This window comes from Lissotriton helveticus, chromosome 5_1 (genome assembly GCF_964261635.1).
Source record: "Lissotriton helveticus chromosome 5_1, aLisHel1.1, whole genome shotgun sequence".
NCBI classification, from domain to species: domain Eukaryota; kingdom Metazoa; phylum Chordata; class Amphibia; order Caudata; family Salamandridae; genus Lissotriton; species Lissotriton helveticus.
In genome coordinates this window covers 630,286,693-630,307,976 of record NC_136065.1, presented here as the reverse complement: position 1 = coordinate 630,307,976, position 21,284 = coordinate 630,286,693, and the positions used below count along the sequence as shown (strand labels likewise).

At 44.7% G+C, this 21,284-nt stretch overlaps 1 protein-coding gene across 1 annotated transcript in view; it reads right to left on the bottom strand.

Annotated features, from left to right (window-relative positions):
- The window catches only part of LOC144754796 (basic phospholipase A2 homolog ammodytin L-like), a 354,218-nt gene that overhangs the window by 208,586 nt on the left and 124,348 nt on the right, over positions 1-21,284 (bottom strand). The window contains exon 3 of the mRNA XM_078643010.1: positions 20,222-20,299. Within this exon, the coding sequence (XP_078499136.1) occupies positions 20,222-20,299 (78 nt within the window). The remainder of the gene's footprint in view (positions 1-20,221; positions 20,300-21,284) is intronic.

The window sequence follows — 21,284 nt, the reverse complement described above, 5'->3', positions numbered from 1 at the left end:
GGATAACTTTGGCCAGAAGGGGCGGTAATCTGACTACAGTACTTAACACCAGAGAATTAAAATGGATGGCTACATTTGATTCTATTGCAAATGGTCTGAATGAAACTGATAGCAGCTACGCCCAAATGGCAGTATTAGGACATTGATTTTGGTGACTGTTTTTAAATGCAAACAGGTGAAATGGTCTCATACCCTTACAGACTTGCCAAGCATATTGTACAACTCGATGTAACCAGGATCCTCACCAACATAATGGCATGACGTTTACACCCTCATGTGTGTGAGGTGCACGTCTGACAGTACTTGTGTCTTGAATTTGAATTGGTACTTGACATGTTTTTATAATCATACCTAGTAACTGCTTTCTATCTGTTAGGATTGAATTGGGATATTATTTGACGTTTACACCCCCATGCTTGAGAGGTGCACGTCTCACAACAATCGGTACGATATGATATTACATACTAAATTAGTACCTGTTCCCGGCATCGGATGCGTACTTTTTTGTGACTTTGTTTATTATTGTGATTTCTAAGCGATGGCAATATCAATTTCAACAGTTTGAATAATACCTCTCAAACTTTGCTAATATGTAAATTTTCACTGTCCTCAATACGGTAAACGCATGTCTGTGTTAATGTTATCTCAATATTTTAAAGCATAGTGAATTCCGAAATTGGGTCACACCGTTAAACACATTAGTGAATTGGTCCGAGTCACCGAGTAGTATCTCCTCTATGTCAGTCACTCACGTGACCAGACGACGAAATTATCAAAATACGGAAGTACGCTAGACTCGTCGATTCGAAGCAGTGAAGTACTTTGGAGTGAGAGACCGCGGCTGCGGCTACGCTTGCAAGTAAGTCGATTGTATGGGAAGGCCCGGTCTCTCCCTTCGCTTCAACCGCGGACGTACCACAATATATATAACTGATACGTGCCCCATTTTCATTACAGTTTGCAGGGAATCACACTGTGACAGTCTACAGTGAATCAAGAAAAACTGATGAATTTTCTCCGTTAAAGGCCATTCATTTATACCGTGCTGACTGCCTGATTTATGTAAGTACCCGTACCGGGGCTCACTTTGTCGTATAATAGCTTGAATTGTGTTTGTTTTTTGACCGGTGAGCGTGTCTTAAACACACTGACACTTGTTCCTTTACCTTAAAGCTTGCAGGTACTCGGCTTTAACGCGGACGAACCTTCACCGTTAAAGGCCACCATACCTACACTAACCGCTTGATTTATGTAAGTACCTGACCAGTGAGCAGGAGGCCACTTCTGGCCAGATCTAATTTAATCTATGGGAATTAATTTTCCCTTTTCTCCTTCCAGCGCTAGCTGAGGATGCTTAATTTGCCCTACTAATCCACCAATTAGGAAGGACGGACTTTCAGTCCTAATTAAAGAAAGGAAATATGTAAGTGACAACTTACTTCTTACTCTTGTTTCCTGTATTCTAATTAAATAATTACATACCTGTATTGATTAGATTCCTTCTTGCTCCCCTTTAGTCGGCTCCAACAACTGCTGACTTCACGGAAGTTGTTTCTTCAGATTCCCTATATTCGGTGCCGGCTGGCCCGAGTATCCATGGTAAACTTTAAATTTCCTCCTTTTAATAACTATCTAAATCTGATAATTAATTTATGACTCGGAATTTATTGAAATATATATTTTAATTTCGTAGAAATTGCCTTGCCCCATAATCCCTTTCGTCCTGATGAAGACCCCGTTGTAAGGGTTCAAGTTAACCTTCCACGTAGGGGTCGAAACGTCGACGGCTCTACTTACCTCATCATACGGCACTATCCAAGACTAGATTACTCATGACTGTGACCGTAGAATGATTGTCTTATTTGTTTCATTATATTGGCTTGAATAAGTTACAGCCTTTTATAAGTGACAATGAATGTATTGTATTTGAATATATAATTCATTTCCTTTTTCTTCAAATCACTTTACCCCTTTCATTTCACACTTCACACTCCTTCCCTCTTCTCCTTGTTTGGGGCTTTAATGTTTTTACACTGCATAAATTGAATTGAACATACAGCACATTGTGATGCGAGGACAATGTTGGCTTTATTAAATATGATGAATTCTAACTTTCTGCATTGATTTGATTAACTATTTTGCGTACTTTTATGTTACGTTCTCTCTCTGGGACCCCTCTATAATTGTACATTTTGCATAGCCAGCCAGTGTTCTTTCCCCAAAGTCCTGCATTTCTTCTTTGGTTGTGGCCATGCCTCCCTTGCTGGTTGTCGTTGTTGCGAACATGTGGCTGGCGGCCATTTTGTGTACCCAGCCAGTGCGCTTTCCCCATAAGCCTCCATTTTTTATTTGTTTGTGGCCATTCCCCCTTGCTGGTTGGTGTTGCGACCATGTGGCTGGCGTCCATTTTGTGTACCCAGCCAGGGTGCTTTCCCCATAAGCCTCCATATCGTCTTTGTTTGCGGCCATGCCCCCTTGCTGGTTGTTATTGTTGTTGTTGGTGCGACGATGTGGCTGGTGGCCATTTTGTGTAGCCAGCCAGTGTGCTTTCCCCATAGGCATGTATTTCTTCTTTGCTTGTGGCCATGCCCCCTTGCTGGTTATTGTTGTTGTGACCATGTGGCTGGTGGCCATTTTGTGTAGCCAGCCAGTGTGTTTCCCCATAGTCCTGCATTTCTTCTTTGTTTGCAGTCATGTCCCCTTGCTGGTGGTTGTTGTCTCACCGTGTGGCTGGCGGCAATTTTGTGCAGCCAGCTAGTGTGCTTTCCCAATAGGCCTGCATGTCTTCTTTGTTTGTGGCCATGCCTTCTTGCTGGTTGTTCTTGTTGTCTGACCATTTGGCCAGCAGCCATTTTGTGTAGCCAGCTAGTGTACTTTTGCCATAGGCCTGCATGTCTTCTCTTTGTTCCCCATGCCTCATTTTGCTTAGGCATCCAGTGTGCTTTTGCTGTAGGCTTGTATAAGTTGTTCTTCTATCATTATGTTGCGGCCATGCCTCCTTGATTGCTGGTTCACCATGTGGTTGGTTGGTGGCCATTTTGTGTAGGCAGCCAGTGTGCCTTTGCCATAGACCTGCATGTCTTTTCTTTGTTCCCAATGCCTTTTTGCTATGTGTTGTTGTTGATGACCATGTGGCAATGGCAGGCAGCCATTTTGTGTGTCCAGACAGTGTGACCCTTGCCATATGCTTGCATTGACGGTCGAGCAATGAGATAGCAGTTGAATAAATAAAAACAAATGATATGCTTGAGGATAATGTCACTTATTTTAAAAAAATGTAATTTTGATTTTATGTAATTTCTTTATGATTTTTCAAAACTTTTTTTCAATTTTAGTTAAAAAAAGGATTTTGTAAAACATTTTAATTGTATTTTTTTTCCATTTTAGTGATTTTTTGAATTTGTAAATTGTTTTTAATTGTAATTGTTGTAGGGGGATTTTTTTTTTACAATTTTCACAACATCTGGCATTAATGAATCAGCACCATATCTGCTATAGGTGCACAACTGCAATCATTCTGTAAGGACTATTTGATTGTCAATGCATTTGTCAGCTGCATCTCCCTGCGTACCACATCCCAAATGGTGCATTGCACATAAAAGCAAACAGTTACAGCTGTGTTGTTTTGTTGTTGTTGCTCTTTCTAATCCTTCCTGACTATACAGTCACCATGAAAGTTTATGTCTGTGTAGTTTAGTTGTCTGTTTTACGAATGAACACTGTATAATATTGTTAATTATTTATAATAACTTTAGTAACCACACTAAATGATACTGTTTGTTTGTACTACTTGTTGAACTGCAACAATGCTATGTTTCACTGATGTTTTTCTTGCTTGTTTGCTTTTAGGTACACAAGAGAATAGATATCACCCATAGTACTGCCAGACATAAGGCCTGTGCACGACGTGATGCGTGACTGACTAGGCAACACAGTCATCTCTTCAGCTTGTTGTGAAGCTAAGTGCCACTGCCAACCTACAACTTCAAGATGGCCCCAAAGAAAGGTGCTGCCACGAAAGTGTCTAATGGGGAGCAGCAGAACCAGAGTTCCACCACTGGTGTGCCAACCGCAACCTTTTGCAAAAATGCTGTTCCTGCTGCACCGGCATCTGGTGAGCAAGCTGAGAGCAGCACTCCTCCATCAACAGCACCACCTCCCCACCCTAAGCCCAGGACCATGTCTGTCAGTGAGGCAGCCAGTGCAATCATGATGACGCAGGCGAGTAGCGATGTTGAATTGGACTTGTCCCTTTCACAAAGTAGTACATAATCTTTTCAGGAAACACAGCAAAGTGGACAGCAGCCGCAGCCAGCAATGGATTTGTCTGATGTTGGAGCAGAACAGGAGGTTGAGCTTCCTTCAGAGCAAGAAGTTGAACCTCCTCTTTTAGAATCATTGGCTCCCGCTTCTCCAGCAAGGAAAAGGAAGGGTACTACAGCCCCATCTTCTCCAAGCACAACTTCTGATGATAGGTACATGGAGTGGATCCCAACAGAGACCAGTAGACAACAGGAGAGGCTAGGGAAAAGAAAAGTTCCAGAAAGACTTAGACTTATGGAATGGGATGAAGAGGAGGGTGACGATAAAAAGGGAGTCACGGTGGAAGGTGACACAGAGGAATATGACATTGCTATTCAACCAGCTCCAAGGGATGTGGCACAGGTAGCACTGCCACCAGCTCCAATATCTGCAAAACCCCAGCTGAGACCTGCACCAACCCTTGCCTCAGTGGAAGCTGAGAGACAATCGAAGACATGCCCACCTACCTCGAGTTTGTCTTAAGGCATTGGCAGTGGCCTGGTAAAAAATTACTCCTCCCCAGTTTGACACCTTTTTACAGTTAGAGAAGAGGGGGGGCACATTGCAGTATGCACCATTTGCCACACAAATGTTCATTGAGGTAAGCCTGGTACACATTATGGTACTGGAGATCAGACGACCCTTATGAAAAAACACCACACAATCAAGTGGGAGGAGCACCTTAAAAAAATTGCTGAATGTGGTTGTGGTGATAAGGAGTGTTGGGTAACATCAACTACAAGACCAATCACGGCAGAAGGTGATGATGAGGAAGATGTAGCCCTGTCCCCAGCAGTGCAACAGCACAATCACCTATCTCAGCGACTTTATAGTGGCACCAGAAGACTCAGAGTGAGATGATAGAGACACTGTTGCATACAGTGACTGCCCACCCACCACCACGCACAGTGAGTCTACCACTAGCATCTACTTCTTATAAGATGCTTATGTCAGTGCCCCAAGAAAAGAGGAAAATCCAGCCTACTATTACGGGCATGGTTAGGCAGATGGTGCCCTACAAACGAAACCACCCAACAGCACGTTTGTACAATGGGAAGCTGGCAAAAATGTTAGCACTGGACCTCCTCCATTTTTCATTTGTGGAAGGAGAGGGATTTTTAGAATTTGTGGCAGCCATCTGCCCAAAATGGAAGGTACCAAGTAGGACCTATTTTGCCAAAATGGATGTTCTAGCACTGCATCCCGATGTGCTGTAGTTGGTTGGACAAGCTTTGTAGCAAAGTGTTGTTCACACCATCTACCAAATGACAGACATGTGGACCAGTTGTCAGGCAAATGATTACATGTGCATCACTGCACACTGTATCTCTCTTGCAGGGGTAAAGCAAAGGATATCTTCAGGTCTTGGCCCTTAAGAAAGTTTTAGAAGCATTAGGCGACATGCAAGATTGACCATGTTTGCCATGGAGAAATCGCATACAGCTGTAAACATCTAGGAAGAATTTAACAAGGTGTATGAATGGCTGCAACCCAAAGGTCTTAGATTTGGATTTGTTGCCACTGACAATGGCAGTAATATAGACATGTCAGACAGAGTATATTTCAGGGTCCTGTGTTTTGCCCATTGTATCAACCTGGTCGTGCAAGACTTCCTCAAAAAGGAAGACATAGTCAGCAACATACTGACCACCCACAGAAGAATATGCACCCATTATTTTAAAGCCCAAAAGCATCTGCAGATTATTCAGAGTAATAATAGATCACCAGTTAAAGCCCTGATACAGGAGATACCAACAAGTTGGAACTCCACCTCTTACATGCTGCAACGTCTCTTTGACCAGTAGAAACAGATCAATGACTATGTCATTCAAAACGGAGGGGATGCAGTTGGAAAATCTATGACCATGGAAGCAGATAAATGGGGCCTAGTCAAGTGGCTGACACAGATGCTACTCTCTTTTGAGGTTTTCATGAGGGAAGTTAGCAAGGAGGACAGTATGATGGGCGAAGAAATCCCATTGCTGCATCTCCGACAAGACAAAGGTAAAGAAGGTGTCTGAGAGGTTCGCCCCTGCAGGTGTGAATAAAAATACAGAAGCACGTGCCTTGGTTGAGAGCTTAGTCCTGTGCTTGGCTTCTAATATAAGGCTTAAACGTTATATCATTGAGTCCAAAGAGTATGTATGTGTCACAATACTAGATCCGCGGTGCAGAAAAATTCTGCTCACTTTCATCTCTTTTTCTGAAGGAGATGTTTTAAAATACAATAGATGGATTGTAGAGTAAGGCGGTGACTTGGAAGATGAACAGCTGGAACTTCAAGTCCCACCCTGCAGTCATGAGTGCTGCCTTCAACTTCCAGAGAGGGCAGCTTTGTCTCACAGCAGCCAACAACACTATCAATCAGAACACCGTCAACAACAGCAAAAGAAAGACCGGGCCCAACCTGTGCATTGTATTAGTTTCAATTGGCAGGGCTCAAGTCCAGTGCAGAGCAATGGCAAAACAGGTAGAGCAAGTGGCAGCACCAATGACCATCCACAGGATGTTCCAGGAGTATCTGGATGATCCAAAAGAGGTCTATGTGGATCAAAATCCATTGATGTATTGGTATGGGAAGATGTGCAAATGGCCAGAGCTCAGCATGCTGGCAAAAAAGTAGCTGGATTGTCCTGTTGCCAGTGTGTCTGCTGAACATGTGTTCAGTACAGGTGGTGCGGTAGTCACAGTGAGAGGGACCAGTCTCTTGCCTCAAAATGTGGAAAGATAGACTATGATCAAAATGAACCAACATTTTAAACCGCACAATTACACCATTCCTGAAACAGCAGCACAGGAGGAGGAAGAGGGTGATTGGTCCGAAACTGAATCAAATGTGTTAGCTGACCAACTTCTGGATGAACCACCTGAGTTTGAGGGTGAACTCTACTTCCTGGACTAAGTATGCCAGTGCTCCATATAACTTTTTACATTTTCTTCTTGAACTTACTTTTTTCTTTGCAAAAAAACATTTGGAAAAATTAGCTAGAGGAACATTATTTTTGTGTCGGATTTAGGCTGCCTCACAATGTTTTTATGAATCACATATATATTTCCATATTGCAGATGGACCAATGTGCATTGAAGAAGCCTCCACAATTCCTTCATGACATTGGGGCCAATGCCTACCACCCTTTCATGCCTATTGCCTAATACCTATCCCCTTTTTTTATCCCTTTTTGCATCCCTTAGTACTAGAACGACTGCCCCATAAAATCATTTATTATCTACAGGACTGCCTGCCAATACCAAATTCCAATGTGTTGCCTGCATCAAAGACCCAATACCTGAACTACCCATGCTTGTCTTGGATTGGATGAGGTAATCCAACTATTGGAAAGGTGAGTAGCTGATTGTGTGAGTGATGATTTTAGTTGAATGATTTTTCATGTGGAGCAGACACTCAGGGAGGGTGAGTGTGGAATTGTAATATCGGACATTTCTTGAGATGATTATTGATTTGCATTGTTTGTGGCTTGAGTGATGGGCGCCTATTTTATTTTCCCTGTAGGTGATGATCAGCCCTTTCACACTTAGCCAGATTGAATTAATTGCAGGGGTGTTCTCCTTTTTATCTGGTTCTGCAGACAACAGAACAGTCAATTTAATTATCAAATAAAAACCTATGCAAAATACTGCAATTCTGTTTCATTCTCCACTTGGTCTTCAACAGCAGTATACTGCTCTCCAAGTCTATCTTGCTTGGGTCCTCGAAATTCATGATGATGTCGATGACTGGTCTGGTACGGGGTTACTCAGAGTCACTCAGGACTGGAGGAGTATCATGAAAGAACTCAGGGCGAGACTGGGACCTGCAGGACTTCCTCATCAACAGCAAGCAGCAAGAAGTTTTCGAGTATCGGCTTCAGTTCAAAGGTAAACCAAGAGTCGGAGGTCTAGTACTACTCAGCTATTTGGAATAGAGAGAGGTGTGTTTGTGAAATTCTGCTCTATGTGTGTGTGTGTCTGTTGGACTTGTGGCAATAGTGAAACTCTGGGTGGCCCCTTTTTTTTGTTGCTCTGCCTCTCAGTCTTATTATCTTGATACACTTCTCATGAAGCTTATCGTCCTTCTGTCCTTCTCCTTGACTCTAAAATACAGTTTCTCTCCATAACATAGACCTTCGTCTAGTCTCTGCCTCTCAGTCTTCTTATCTTGATACACTCCTCATGAAGACTACCCTCCTTCTGTCGTTCTCCTTGAGGCTAAAATACAGTTTCTCTCAATCCGTAGGCCTTCTTCTAGTCTCCTTCATGAACAAAAGGCGAAAGCTAGCTGAGCTCAACAACAGTCCTGCTTACCTACTGGACCAGTGCAGTGGCAGCAAAGAGTGGACATTCCGGAGGAGAAAGCAGACGCACCACCCAATTTTGCAATACAGTATAATTTTTCTTTTAGCAATCATATTAACTAAGGGAAGTGGGTGGGTGGGTTCACTCTCTAACCTAGAAGACAGAACATTTGGATATATGGTAAATTGGGTCTCAGCCAGAGGCAGAAGGACTGTTTACAATGCATGAATTTGTACTCTGTCATACTCATTCCTTTGTTTCCTTCTAACAACAGATTGATGGCAAATTATATGCTACTGCTTATTGTCCATAGTGGCCTTGTGTTATAGTGTTTGCCTTTGTCAAACTTTTCCCCAAATCCTATTACCCATCCATTCATCAAACCCCGAACCTTCTTCCGCTCTTTCCCCGAGCTTGAGTGATTGATTGAGCTGTGGCTTAAACTATAGCATCAATGGATCACACACTTGGTGGGGTGGATGTGGTCAAAGCAACACCAACTTACTGTAGAATCATCGAAGCAGTAGCCCACACTAGCCCATTGCCAACCTGCACATTAAAACTGATCCACAGTCTTTAAGATATAGAAACAAGAACATTAGTCATCAGCATCATCATCATTAAGGCCTTGGGTTGCCTAACCGTAAACGCCTTACCTAAGCTTGTCGACTCCAGATTTTGAGTCATTTTTGATAATTTGTGTACTTCACAGATATTACTGCTAGCTCCACATTAGCCAAAACTTACTAGTATTGCTTTTTTTCTATTTTAGCACAATCAGGTATTCTCATTGTGTTATGATCATAACATGCTACTCAGGTTGTGTCAATTGTTTGTAAATGTTTGATAAATAGATATAACCCACTTTCTCAGTCTTTCTACTTCCATTTAGTTGTCTACGAAAATCATTAATCAATCATTCAGAACAATCCTACAGTTGGATCTCACCTGGGTGGAACTGGAATGGGATCTCGCTTGTGCAGTTGTGATGCCTCCCCTGTTATTACTGGACGTATATTCAGTAAGCCAAGTAGTATGGATGTAATTTAGCTTAGTAAGAAATAAATTAACTGCTACTGTTTTTTATCTTGATAGTTCAGACCCTCAACACAATAAAGCCTAGATCATCATGGCAGCATCCCCATAATGGTCAAGATAGTTAGAGAAGTATAAGCCTAGACTCTAGAACTAAGTGCTGCGATATCTCTAGTCTTAAGTTACAAGCACATAAACAGGCTCCGTAAAACTACTTGAAGGCAGCAGTACAAAGTAAAAGTGAAATAAACTACTTCAAGCATAAATTTAGATTATAAAAAATATTTTCTCCCTCTCAACATGTCCACCCCTCTCCCATACAAAACTGACCCAAGCCCCAAAACTCAAAATGTCCATCAAAGTCTCTAGAGTCTGACACGCAACTCCCTTCCCACCCTCTCTGCTGAGCCCCCACAAACAACAAATCCCTCCCACCAAAACAAATATTAAAAAAGGGTCAGAAGAGTGCATTATGGATGTCGGTCCAGAGCTGGTCCATGCCCTGCTCCATCATGGTGAGCCGGCCCTCGATAGTGTCCAGCCGCTGCAGGATGCGGTGCAGAAATGGTCTGTTGCCATTCTGGTAGGGGGTGGCAGTAGTTGGCTGGCAGCGGTGCCGGCAATGGGATGGCCAGGAGGCTGAAGGGGGCCGGCTGCATTCAAGCCTGGGAGCTGAGCATTAATCTCCTCCTCATGTTCCAGGACCACCAGCCACCGGTATTCAAGCTGGATATGCTCCAGCCTCTGCCGGCGCAAACAGGCCGCTCCCTACTGCGTGTCGGATGGGCCGGCTGGACCAGCAGGAGCAGCTATATTGAGAAAAACAAAAAAGAGAAATTATAAATAATGCTCTTTGCAAACAATTGTTTTAAATAACAGTGTGGCACAGTAGCAGTACATTGCTGGTCCCCTAGGGCGATTGGAATTTAATTGATGTGATGATTAGGAGAATCACAAGGCCAATTTTATGTTTTCTTTTACCCACACATGTTGCCAAACATAAAAAAGCAGTGACTGTGACAGAAAAGTAACAGGCAGACCGGCAAAGATTAACATCACTAGAGTACAGGGATTGTATTATTTTTTTCTTCTAAAGGCTTTTGAAGTAACTATAATAACCAGAGGCAGACACTTTGATTTGAAAAATAAATTACTTCAGTAATTGCAAGAAATATGTGACTTACCAGTACCCGTCCCTTCTGCCGCTTCTCTTCCTCCAAGAACCAAGCAGTCCCCGTCTTCTCCTGCAGCGGCATGGAGCCGGCATCACCGAAGTTCTGTGTGTCTAGAATATAAAACATTACACATAATTTAGATGCCAGATGCGCAACCCCAAATACAACAACAATGCAGCATTACAGCTCAGTTAGAACATATCTTCCAAATATCAGTCTGGGCAATTGATTGGTTGGTTCACAAAGTTAGATAAGCCAGTCATTGAATAACGCTCAATGAAAAACCTAGGTGGTTGAGTGGCAAATGCAATGCGAGTCGGACCTCATACTTTTTTCTGGCCTTGCTGCACTGTCATTGGAAACTGGTGGTGTACTTAATAATAATTGAATGGTCTGCAGCACACTACACTGGAGGGGGGGGTCCATGATAACCATGGCCACTTTCTCGTGAACCGACATGTGCTAGAGCTAGGCATAATCAGGAAAAGGAAAGCCTTCTGAATAAACATACATGGTGCTTTTTTTCTTTAAAATACTAGCTTACTTGGGCCTGCTATCTGAATCTTCACGAATCATGATAGATAGCACCAACATCCCAATAGACAAAATGTACTTCAAGATTCTATGGTCCGTTCTACCCTAAGTAGCCCACAACAATCATAAAAGGACTTACTGGGATCTGTAGAGCCTTCTGCAGCTGTGCTGGTGGGCGGCACAGGTTGATCAGCTTGCTCCGGACCCTCTGAATCATCCCTCTTCTTCCCCTTGGGTGCTGATGAAAGAAATTAAATAAAAATAGGTTAATGATTCTGATAATAATCTAAAAAAAATGCTTTATGAAAAGCAAACGCAGTCGCTAAAAGAGATCACCTATAGTACTACTAGTTTATTTCGACTCAAGTCTATCGACTGTCATTAAATCCATATTGCAATATCTCCTTAACAAAACTACATATTGCAGTTAATGATCTTTGATTTTATCCTATTCCCATTTCTCAACACCTGTGAGGAGCCAACTCACTCTCCTTTTTATGCAATACATAGATGCACACTTCACATCATCACTGTGAATTTATTTAAATAAATAACCTGGAAATGTACGAGCTACATAAACAAAGTCACAGAGAGAATGCGCTACTCAGTGATTCACTATTGTGAAAAAAGAAACAGTCTGCAATGGCTTCTTTATTAATCAGCCAAAGCGAGAGCCTAATGAATGCAATTAAGTAACAGCACCTGCCTAGCAGAGACTAGAAACTGGATCACACAATAATAATACTATACCAGCGTAAACTTTACAAAACATATAACTTATCTCTGAGTGTGAGGAGCATGCTATTTAGATTTTTTTTAACATTGTAGAACACAAACACAACAAATAATCAATACTCACCGAGCCCCGGTATCTGGATGCCTAGCAGGTCAAGCAGACCCTGCTCCCTGTCGAGAATGTCGGCCCAGCGGTGCCTCAACTGCTGGGCGGTGCGCCAAACCTCGCTGTGGAGCCGCACGCACCAGCACACTGTCCCTCCGCACCACCGATGCACTAGCAGGGTGTAGCTGCTACCGGGTATGCTGCTAGCATAGAGGGATGTGGCCCTGCACACAAAAAAACTAGTGCTGCCACCTCCTACTTTCCAAAGATCGCCTGGGGCTGCACACCTGGGTGGCTGTGGCGCCCACATGGAAGCCGCCCCTCTGCCATGGCGATGGGTGGTGAAATAAAATGAACTAAGACGGGAAAGGAAGGGAAAGTAAAGAAGAAAGAAATACAGAAAGAATTAGGGCAAAATAATAAACGTAGTCAAAAAGTCACAAAAATGTAAGCAAAAACGTAAAATACACAAACACAAAGATGCACACTATTGTAAAAAGTAAAAAATAGGGGTAGAAAAGTAATAAAGGAGGATGATGACAAAGATTAACTAGAGATTAAAAATTAGAACCCAGCACCATAACACAGAGCAGAAAAACAAGATGGTCGTGCAAATGCGGACCACCTGGTGCTCTTCGTGCGTGATTTAGAACGCGAGCACCCTTCAGGACCGCATAGCGATATTCCCGCATGACTTTGGAGTGCATGGATACATTCCCAACGCAATGTGAACGTGCGCACCAGCAAACTCTGACTGAATACAGAACTCTGCATAGCACGGCTAAGGTTTTTGCGACTCCACAGAATTCTGCGTAAGGGGACTCTGTGAACTCCACCCACCCCTACTGAATATACACTGATATGCATGCATACATAGGCATATATCCACATGGCACTTAGTAAATTTCAGTACCAGGCATAAACCCCTCTATCTATACACTAATATGTACATAGAAACAACAATATTTATATGATCTGACCTACACATGCATGTGCCTAAGTATACAAAGTTTGCTTTTTCTTCCCTCTACTCTATATTAAAGTATCTGTTAATAAATGGAAGCATAGGCTAGTGCACAGGGACACTTGTATAATGACATTCTCACCTCCAAACCTTGGCATGCATATTTTGTCATCATATGATGATATGACTTTGAGAAGGGGGCTGGAGAACAGTGGTTTGACCGCTGAACATATCAAATATAAATTTGCAGTGCGTTCTGTCACTTATTTGGGACATGAAATTGAACAAGACGACATTAAATTAATGAAGGAATTAGTAGATGCAATTAATGATACTCCTACTCTGAGTAACAAAGAATAATAGAGATCATCATTCCTGGGCCTTGTCGAAATTGATTCCAAATTTAGCAAGTCCTTTGCTGAAAAAACGAAGGAGCAGAGACTTTTGTTAAAAAAACAAATCAAATTTGTGTGGATAAGTGAAACTCAAAACGTTTTTGGCACCAATAAAACAGAAATATGTGATGCCAAACCACTTCAATGTTTTGACCCCAGTTCCAAAAATATAATCACTACTGATGCCAGCAATGAATGATTGGGGGCATTCCTCAGTAAATGTGATAGTTCTGAAGGAGACATGGTCTTTTTTCACTACACCCATCAAAGAATGATACTCAGTTATTGAGAGGGCAGCTTTAGAATGTATGTGGGTTGCTGAGCACTTTCAAAAAAATTGTGTAGGGTAAGGAGTTCACAGTTAGGAGTGACTATAAATCCTTCACAAGGTTATTATTACTGGGGGCCTACTGAAGGCATCAACACTTATTGCAAGGCTCAATGAGGCTTCAAAAGTATCAGTTTACTGTTCAGCATGTACCAGGTTTTAACACCTTACTTTTTGACTGCTTGAGTAGGCTACTTATCAAGTTATGTGGTAGGATATGGATGAGTTGGAAGAGCTAGGTAAGGATAAATGGAATAAAGCATATGAGGGGTTCTAGTTATAAAACAAGTGAAGTGTTTTATGAGAGAGGGGTGGCATGAATGAGGAGTTAAGAAGTTAATGGGGGGGTCCAATTGTCAGGGGATTCAGAGTTTTTGATGAGGAATGGAAGGATTACACTTCCAGGTTCAAAATGTAAAATTGTGCCATGGTAGGCATTTTGGCATTTCTAAGGGTGAAAGGAAAATCAAATATATGTATTGTTGACCTGGGATTGACAAGGACATTGAACTTGTTCTCACAGACTGTATTGAATGTTGTAATTCATATAATTCCAAGATCATCCTCCTTCCCTCACGGGTCTGAGTGTCAAGCTATGCTGCCATGGAACACTTCAAATGTAGATTTAAAGGCTCCTACTTATGAAAAGTCTGATAAATTCCAATACATTTTGGTGCTGGATGATTATTTTTCAAAATGTGCAGAAGTTGAGGTGATAAAAAAAGTGTCACTCTGTTTTGGTATTGTAGTTTTTGTTAGCACTTTTCTCAAGATAAGGGCTACCCAAGAAAGTTATTTCAGAAAATGGTGTTCAGTTCAAATCAGGTGTGATTCAAGATTACTGAATTTTACATCGGAGTCCCTTGGTTTACAGTTCTGCTGGAAATATGGCAGAGGGGAGGTTTAATCATTTAATAAAGGAATTGACTGGAAAGAGGAGCTGCAAAAGTTGGGAGCTGGAAGTTAAAAGATGAGATGGGATCAGACGGGCGTGGTCTGCTGCAGCAAGATGGCGGACGCTTATTAGTGCCGTTCTGCGAGGGGATTCCATGATCCGAACCCATCTGAGTGGCTGCAGTGGGGAAGTCACCCAGCCCAACACTGCCGACGGCGGCTCGAGCAGCAAGGCGACCAACGGCGAACCCGGGGAGACCAGGAAAAGCCACAATGTTAGGGAGAGAGGCAGCTGCCCTGGTGGACCAGAGGCTGCATGCCTCCCCAGATTGACCGGTCGGGGGAATGATGAATCCCTACTCAAGTGAGGCTGGAGGCCCTGTCACTGGCCCTCCCTTTCCCCTGCTTTTAGACCTTGAGGGTGAGACCTACATTGTGCATGGGACCTAGAGGAACTGGCGGGGCTCGCTCCTCGATACACTTCGATGCTGAGCATCATGCCAGGTGCCAGGAGTTGCCCCCCGCCCCTCATGACCCTCACCGCTATGGAGATAACAGACCCTGCAGAGGCACAACTGGACAGAATCCTTGATGCCATTGCCGACACCTGACATGACTTGGGCAGCAGGGTGGACGCGGTGGCAGCTGACACTGAAACTGCCCTCCAGACCCCTTACTTTTAACTGAACTGTCTCGCTCTTTGCCTTTCTCTCTCTCCTGAGGCAAAAAGCCGGGAGAGCTCTCTATCTTTTAATCGCTGGCACTGGGCTCTGTTCTAACTCCTTCTCTGGGGGCAGACGAGCACCTACCTGTCTCCCTTCACCATCGCCCTGCTTCTCCTGATACCCTGACACCGACTGTGATCTGGGCGCTCCCCTCTCAGCTGATTACGAGCTGAGGGGCATTGACGGACGGGCAGGCTGTGCACTAGTACGTCGGCCATCTTGGGTGAGGAAGGCTTGCGGACTCACGGGTGGGACTATAAATCTAGACGGGGATATCTCCGCGCAGCGGACGCTTTCAGCAGACGCGCCTGACCCGTCTGCGCCCGTTAGCGTCCCGCAGGCGGACGGGGGCGGGCGGTCTAGCAACCTCCTGAGATGGCCCCAGAACTCACTATTCAGGTATTCTTCAGCGCAACTCTAGAGCCTGAGATGCCCCTGTAGTAGTGAATGTATACCTCAGGGTCACTTTTTTGAGGGCAACTCTGACTGCCCCGGGTGTGGCCGGTCACTTAGCGAAGCCCTGCCAGTAGGAAACACCTGGGAGTTGGGGCACGCAGGTGCCCCAACGTCAGGGGCGGATCATTTTAAACATACCTTTAGCTGTGCCCTTGTGAACACTCGGTCAGTGAGCAAACATGCCCAGGACCTATTCAATCTTCTGTCTGACTCTAAACCAGCCTGTCTCTTCTTGACAGAAACATGGCTCAGTGAGGCGTCTGGGCCGGACATCGCCAATGCTCTGCCCCCTAACTACTTTATGTTAAGGAAAGAACGGGGCAGAGGCGGGGGCGTCGCTCTAGTGATAGACAGGCGCTTTAAATGTTCTATTATACCAACAGAAGACATTCAGGGGGCAGAAGCGCTGGGATTCTGCTAGTCATTGTCACCAGCCCAATCCTGTGCGGGACTGTTGGTCTATAGACCTCCGGGCCCCATTGGATCTTTCCATGAGGGACTCTCCTCTGTGATCTCGTCACTGTGCGTGCAGTTTAAACACTGCTTACTCCTTGGCGATTTCAACATCCACTTTGATGAAGTAATGCTGTAGATACGATCAAGCTTCTAGACTCCACTGAGCCTTTGGGCTTACTGCCCTACCTGGCGTCACCCACGCACAACAAGGGACACACGCTGGACCAAATCTTCTCTACCGCCCCCATTAGAGTTTCCCCCCCGCTACCAGTACTTTGGTCTGACCATATGCTGGTGACCTTTGATATTCTGCATAAATCCGGCTCCACCATTAGGGATAAGGGGCATTCATCACAGATTCCCCGTGCCTTCCATAAAGTGTCACCAGACATGATTGAACAATATCTGATGAACCACCCTTGTCTGCTGTCGGGAGACATAGAGGCAAATAATAATCTCTTCCAAATGTGGCTTGCGCGCTGTTTGAAGAAGCTGGCGCCGCCCGAGCGGTCTTTTAAGGCCTCGTCCCGCGCATCTGCTCCATGGTTTACTCCAGCGCTTAATTCCAGCCGCAGGCTTTGTAAGAAAGCAGAAAGAGCATGGAGAGTAAGCTATCTGGAACCTCTGAAGGAGGCGTATAAGTGCAGTATCAAGGCCTATCATAGGGAAATCTATCTAGAGAAAAAAGCCTACTTTGCCAGAAGAATTGAGGAGGCCATTAATACCAGCAAAGAAGTTTTCTTGGTGGTGAAAGAAGTGCTCCTTTTCGGAACCTTGGGTGTCCCAACTGGCATGCTTCTTTGCGAATAAGATCACTAGCATCCAGGATACTTTTCCAGCTGCAATGGTTGGGGGTGTGCTTAATCCAGGACCTGGTACTCCTGTGGCGACTGCTGGACAGCCCATTCAGATGACTTTTCCCTCCATTGAGCCTCAGTCCTCTCTGGAAATTCTGTCTAAAATGAGATCCGGCTCCCTGCTTGATCCATGCCCCGCTTAGTTTTTAGCTAAAATCGCACATGTCGTTAATCCGATTGTCAATCCTATTTTAAATTGGTCGTTAGAAACGGAAATTGTGCCGCAAGCATGGAAACAGGCGATGGTTCTCCCCCTCCTAAAAAAGCCGTCCCTGGACCCCAGTAGCCATGCCAATTATAGGCCTATTTCGCTGCTTCCGGTCTTGGCCAAGGTGACTGAAAAACATGTGCATTCCATCCTGGCCGACTTTGTAGAGTCTCATGAGATCTTGCACTACACTCAGTCCGGTTTCAAGTCCAACCTGAGCACGGAATCGGCACTGTTGGAGGTGTCAGAGGCCATCAAGGAAGTCCTAGATAATGGAGGGAAAGCACTGCTAGTGTTATTAGATCTATCGGCGGCGTTTTACACCGTTGACCGCCTCCTGGCAAGACTCTTGGAGATTGGTGTTCGGGGAACGGTGTTCAGATGGTTTGAGTCGTTTCTTTCCAACCGTCAACAGACAGTCTGGGCTCCTCCGTACTCTGCTGCAGTGCCGCCTCTGGAGGTGGGAGTCCCTCAGGGGTCGATTTTGAGCCCCACTCTTTTTAATATCTACATGTCCCCCCTCGTGGCACTGGCAGAGTCTTTTGGCGCCCAGATTGTCTCGTACGCCGATGACACCCAGCTTCTCTTCACATGTGGTAGGAATACGGACTTTGATGGCGAGAGCATTAAGAACTGCTTGGGCGCGGTATTTGCCTGGTCTCAACTGAATCAGCTGAAATGCAACTCCGACAAGTCCGAGCTCCTTTTCTTTGGGTGCCCCCCTGATCCCGGATGGAAGACCTGGTGGCCCGCAGGGATGTACCCTCCTTCTACTGACTCCATGGTAGCTAAGAATCTTGGAATCAAGATGGACAATTGTCTCTCACTGAAACCACAGATTCTTGGTCTGGTCGGGCAGTGTTTTGGGATACTAAAAATGTTAAGGAAATTCCTCCCTCTCCTTTCTACTGCCCATGGGAAAATAACGGTGCAAGCCCTGATCGGATCGAGGTTGGATTACGCAAACGTACTCTACCTCGGCCTGCCAGAATACCTTTTGTCTCGTTACAGGTAGTGCAGAACGGGGCGGCACGGGCAATTTTCGGCCTTGGCCGCAGTTCTCATGCCACCGGCGTTTTGAAGTCCCTTCACTGGCTTCCAATCCGGAACGCATTAAGTTCAAGGCCCTCACCATTGCGTTTAAAGCCCTTCATGATATTGGGGCTCTCTATCTGCGGAAGAGAGCTGTCTTCCACCATCCATCCAGAGCCTTACGATCGGCTGCCTTGTCACTGGCCAGGGTCCCGGCAATTAGGCGTGCACGGACCGGGGGCCGATCCTTTAAATATCTGGTGCCGCGGGCCTGGAATGCTCTGCCACTCGCTCTGAGAAAGAGCGAGAACTTAGCATCTTTCAGGAAAGAGCATAAAACGTGGCTGTTCTGTCTCTAATTCCTCCTCCGCCGCCTGGGTCATGCTGTGTTAGGTCTGTTAGCGCCAGGACACTCTGCTTGAGTAGCTGAGCGCTCAATAAAACCCCCGATAACATAACATAATAGAAGGTCAGAGCGGATCTTGAGGGACGGGTTAAGGAGCTCGCCGGCGAAATCCGCTTGCTGTAGAGCACAGCTGGAGATGTTGAATGCTGATTGTGTCATAACAACACACACACCATTGGCTTCCCAGAGGGGGTGAAGGGGACAAACCCAGTCACCTTCTTTGAGTCCTGATTGTCCATCCCCGTTGCACCCACCGGACTGTCCCCCTTCTCAGTAGAGCGGGCACATCGGGTGCCCGCCTGGCAGCCTCCGCGCAGTGCGCCCCACGCCTGGTGGTGGCTAGAGTGATGAACTTCAAAGATAAGGATGCTATCCTGCAAGCTGCCTGATGCACGGGGCCCATCCACCATGACAATTCCCGCATACTTCTCTTTCCTGACTATACCCTAGTGATCCAGCGATGCCAGGCCTTGTTGGTGGGGGTGAAGAAAAAGCTATGGGCTGCCGGCCTCACTTATTCCTTGCTATTCCCTGCAAAGTTGAAAGTCATAGTGAATTACTCCACCTCTGTCAGGATCCCTAGGTAGATTACTGCCAAATTCCCAATAATAGCCAGCATCCTAAGTGGTAAACCTTACAGAAAATGCTTAAACTCAATCAAAGGAAAAAACTGGAGGTCGAGCTGGCAGCTCTAGAATTTCAAGATGTCTGCCAGCTCACCCCCTTCTGCAGCATACTAGTTGTTTTATTCTAATCACAATTGGAATGTCATCTGACAGAAATCCTGAGAAGGGAGCTCTTCGCCAGTTCTCCTTCGCGCTAGTTAGAAGAGGGCAGTGGCATCAGGCATCATTTCAGTTTGCTTCGGTCACTCATTTTGGAAGGAAATTCTTTTGAGGTCAGTTACTCTGCGCATGCTAACTGGCATTAGGGGGGAAGCGTCTTGCTATTTGAGCAAGTTGGCTTTTCCAGAGGTTTAAGAGCCAGCGTATACTAATAGTGTCTCCTTTGGGGCTTGATAACAAAAAAAAAGAAAAACAAAGAGAGCCGTAAATAATGTATTACCAGCCGAATGAGTAGTCGCGTTCGGGCTGGTTTTTGAAAGGTCTAAATACTTAAGAAATTTCTGAACTAATTTAGCCTAGTGAATAATATTTGCTAGTGCTAATTTATATGTGAGTCAATAAATAAATAAATAAGAGAGTATTCTTTCTAACAAGAAGGGCTACCATTAAAAATCGAAGTCATTGTTTTACCTGAAATTAGTTAACTGTACTAGAAGAATAGAATTAAAAATCAAGAATAGTACAAGCAACTTACCTGAGAACAGAATGTACTCTTCTTGAAAGAACAGCTGATCCAGTCTCCTGATCGTTTCCAGACATGCAAGTACTTGCTCTGGACGGAAAAGCATAAGAGTTAATTCATGTACATTTATATGACCAGTTTACAATTAGAAGAGAGAATACACCCATTCTACAAGAAATATAGAAGAGGAGCATTACACAGGAATTGTTTGGGTATGAGTTAGTCAATAGACTGTCAAGTTAACATACACTAGTCTTAACATACTTAGAGTGTGGAATATTAATAGTAAAACCTGTTGTTGTATTTTTATAGTTCCTAACACGCCATAAGAAGGGTCAGAACATGTACTTTAAACTGAAAATAGCCAGAAGAAAGAAGAGACCTTCTTGAAGTGGAACCATAATTGACTGGCTGTCTCTTCTTTTCTCCCAATTCCCTTCCCCCCTTTGGGACACACCTATATGTTGAATATTGAAACAACCTAGCAGAGGTGTTCCGTGAGGGGCATTGGGAACTAACATTGTTCTGCTTCTGTGCATTTCTGTCAACTAACCATAGTGCCCTGACAGCCTATTTCTTCCCGGAGCCTGCGGATGCTTGGGACTGGTTGGGACAGCGCCACTCTGAACTGTCGTAGTCTGGAACTCCTTCACCATGCTGTCAATCGGCTAGACCCCGGCGTGGTTGGGGGCGGCGCCACCAACGAGGGGGGTGGGCAGTCAGTGACAGGTGTGCCAACACTGGCCTACGCACAATCCTGGCCTTGGTGGCTGCAACTAACCTGCCGGTGAGAAAGGGGACGGCTAGGCCAAATATGACTCTGAGACACGCTTGAATGCCGGACCATGTCCCTCTGAATCCAGCAAGGCCTTGATTCTCCTACCCATAGTTACACCATAGATGGCTGATGTCATCGTTTAGCTGCCAATTGCAGGACCCTGACCTTGTGGCAAGGTAGAAATCAAAACTGCAAAAACCCCCATATAGGAACCCTCTGTTGTCCAGGCTTGCCATCCCACTTATGTTGAATCACTAAAACTAGGGCACACACAGTGCCAAACACATTGACTGCATC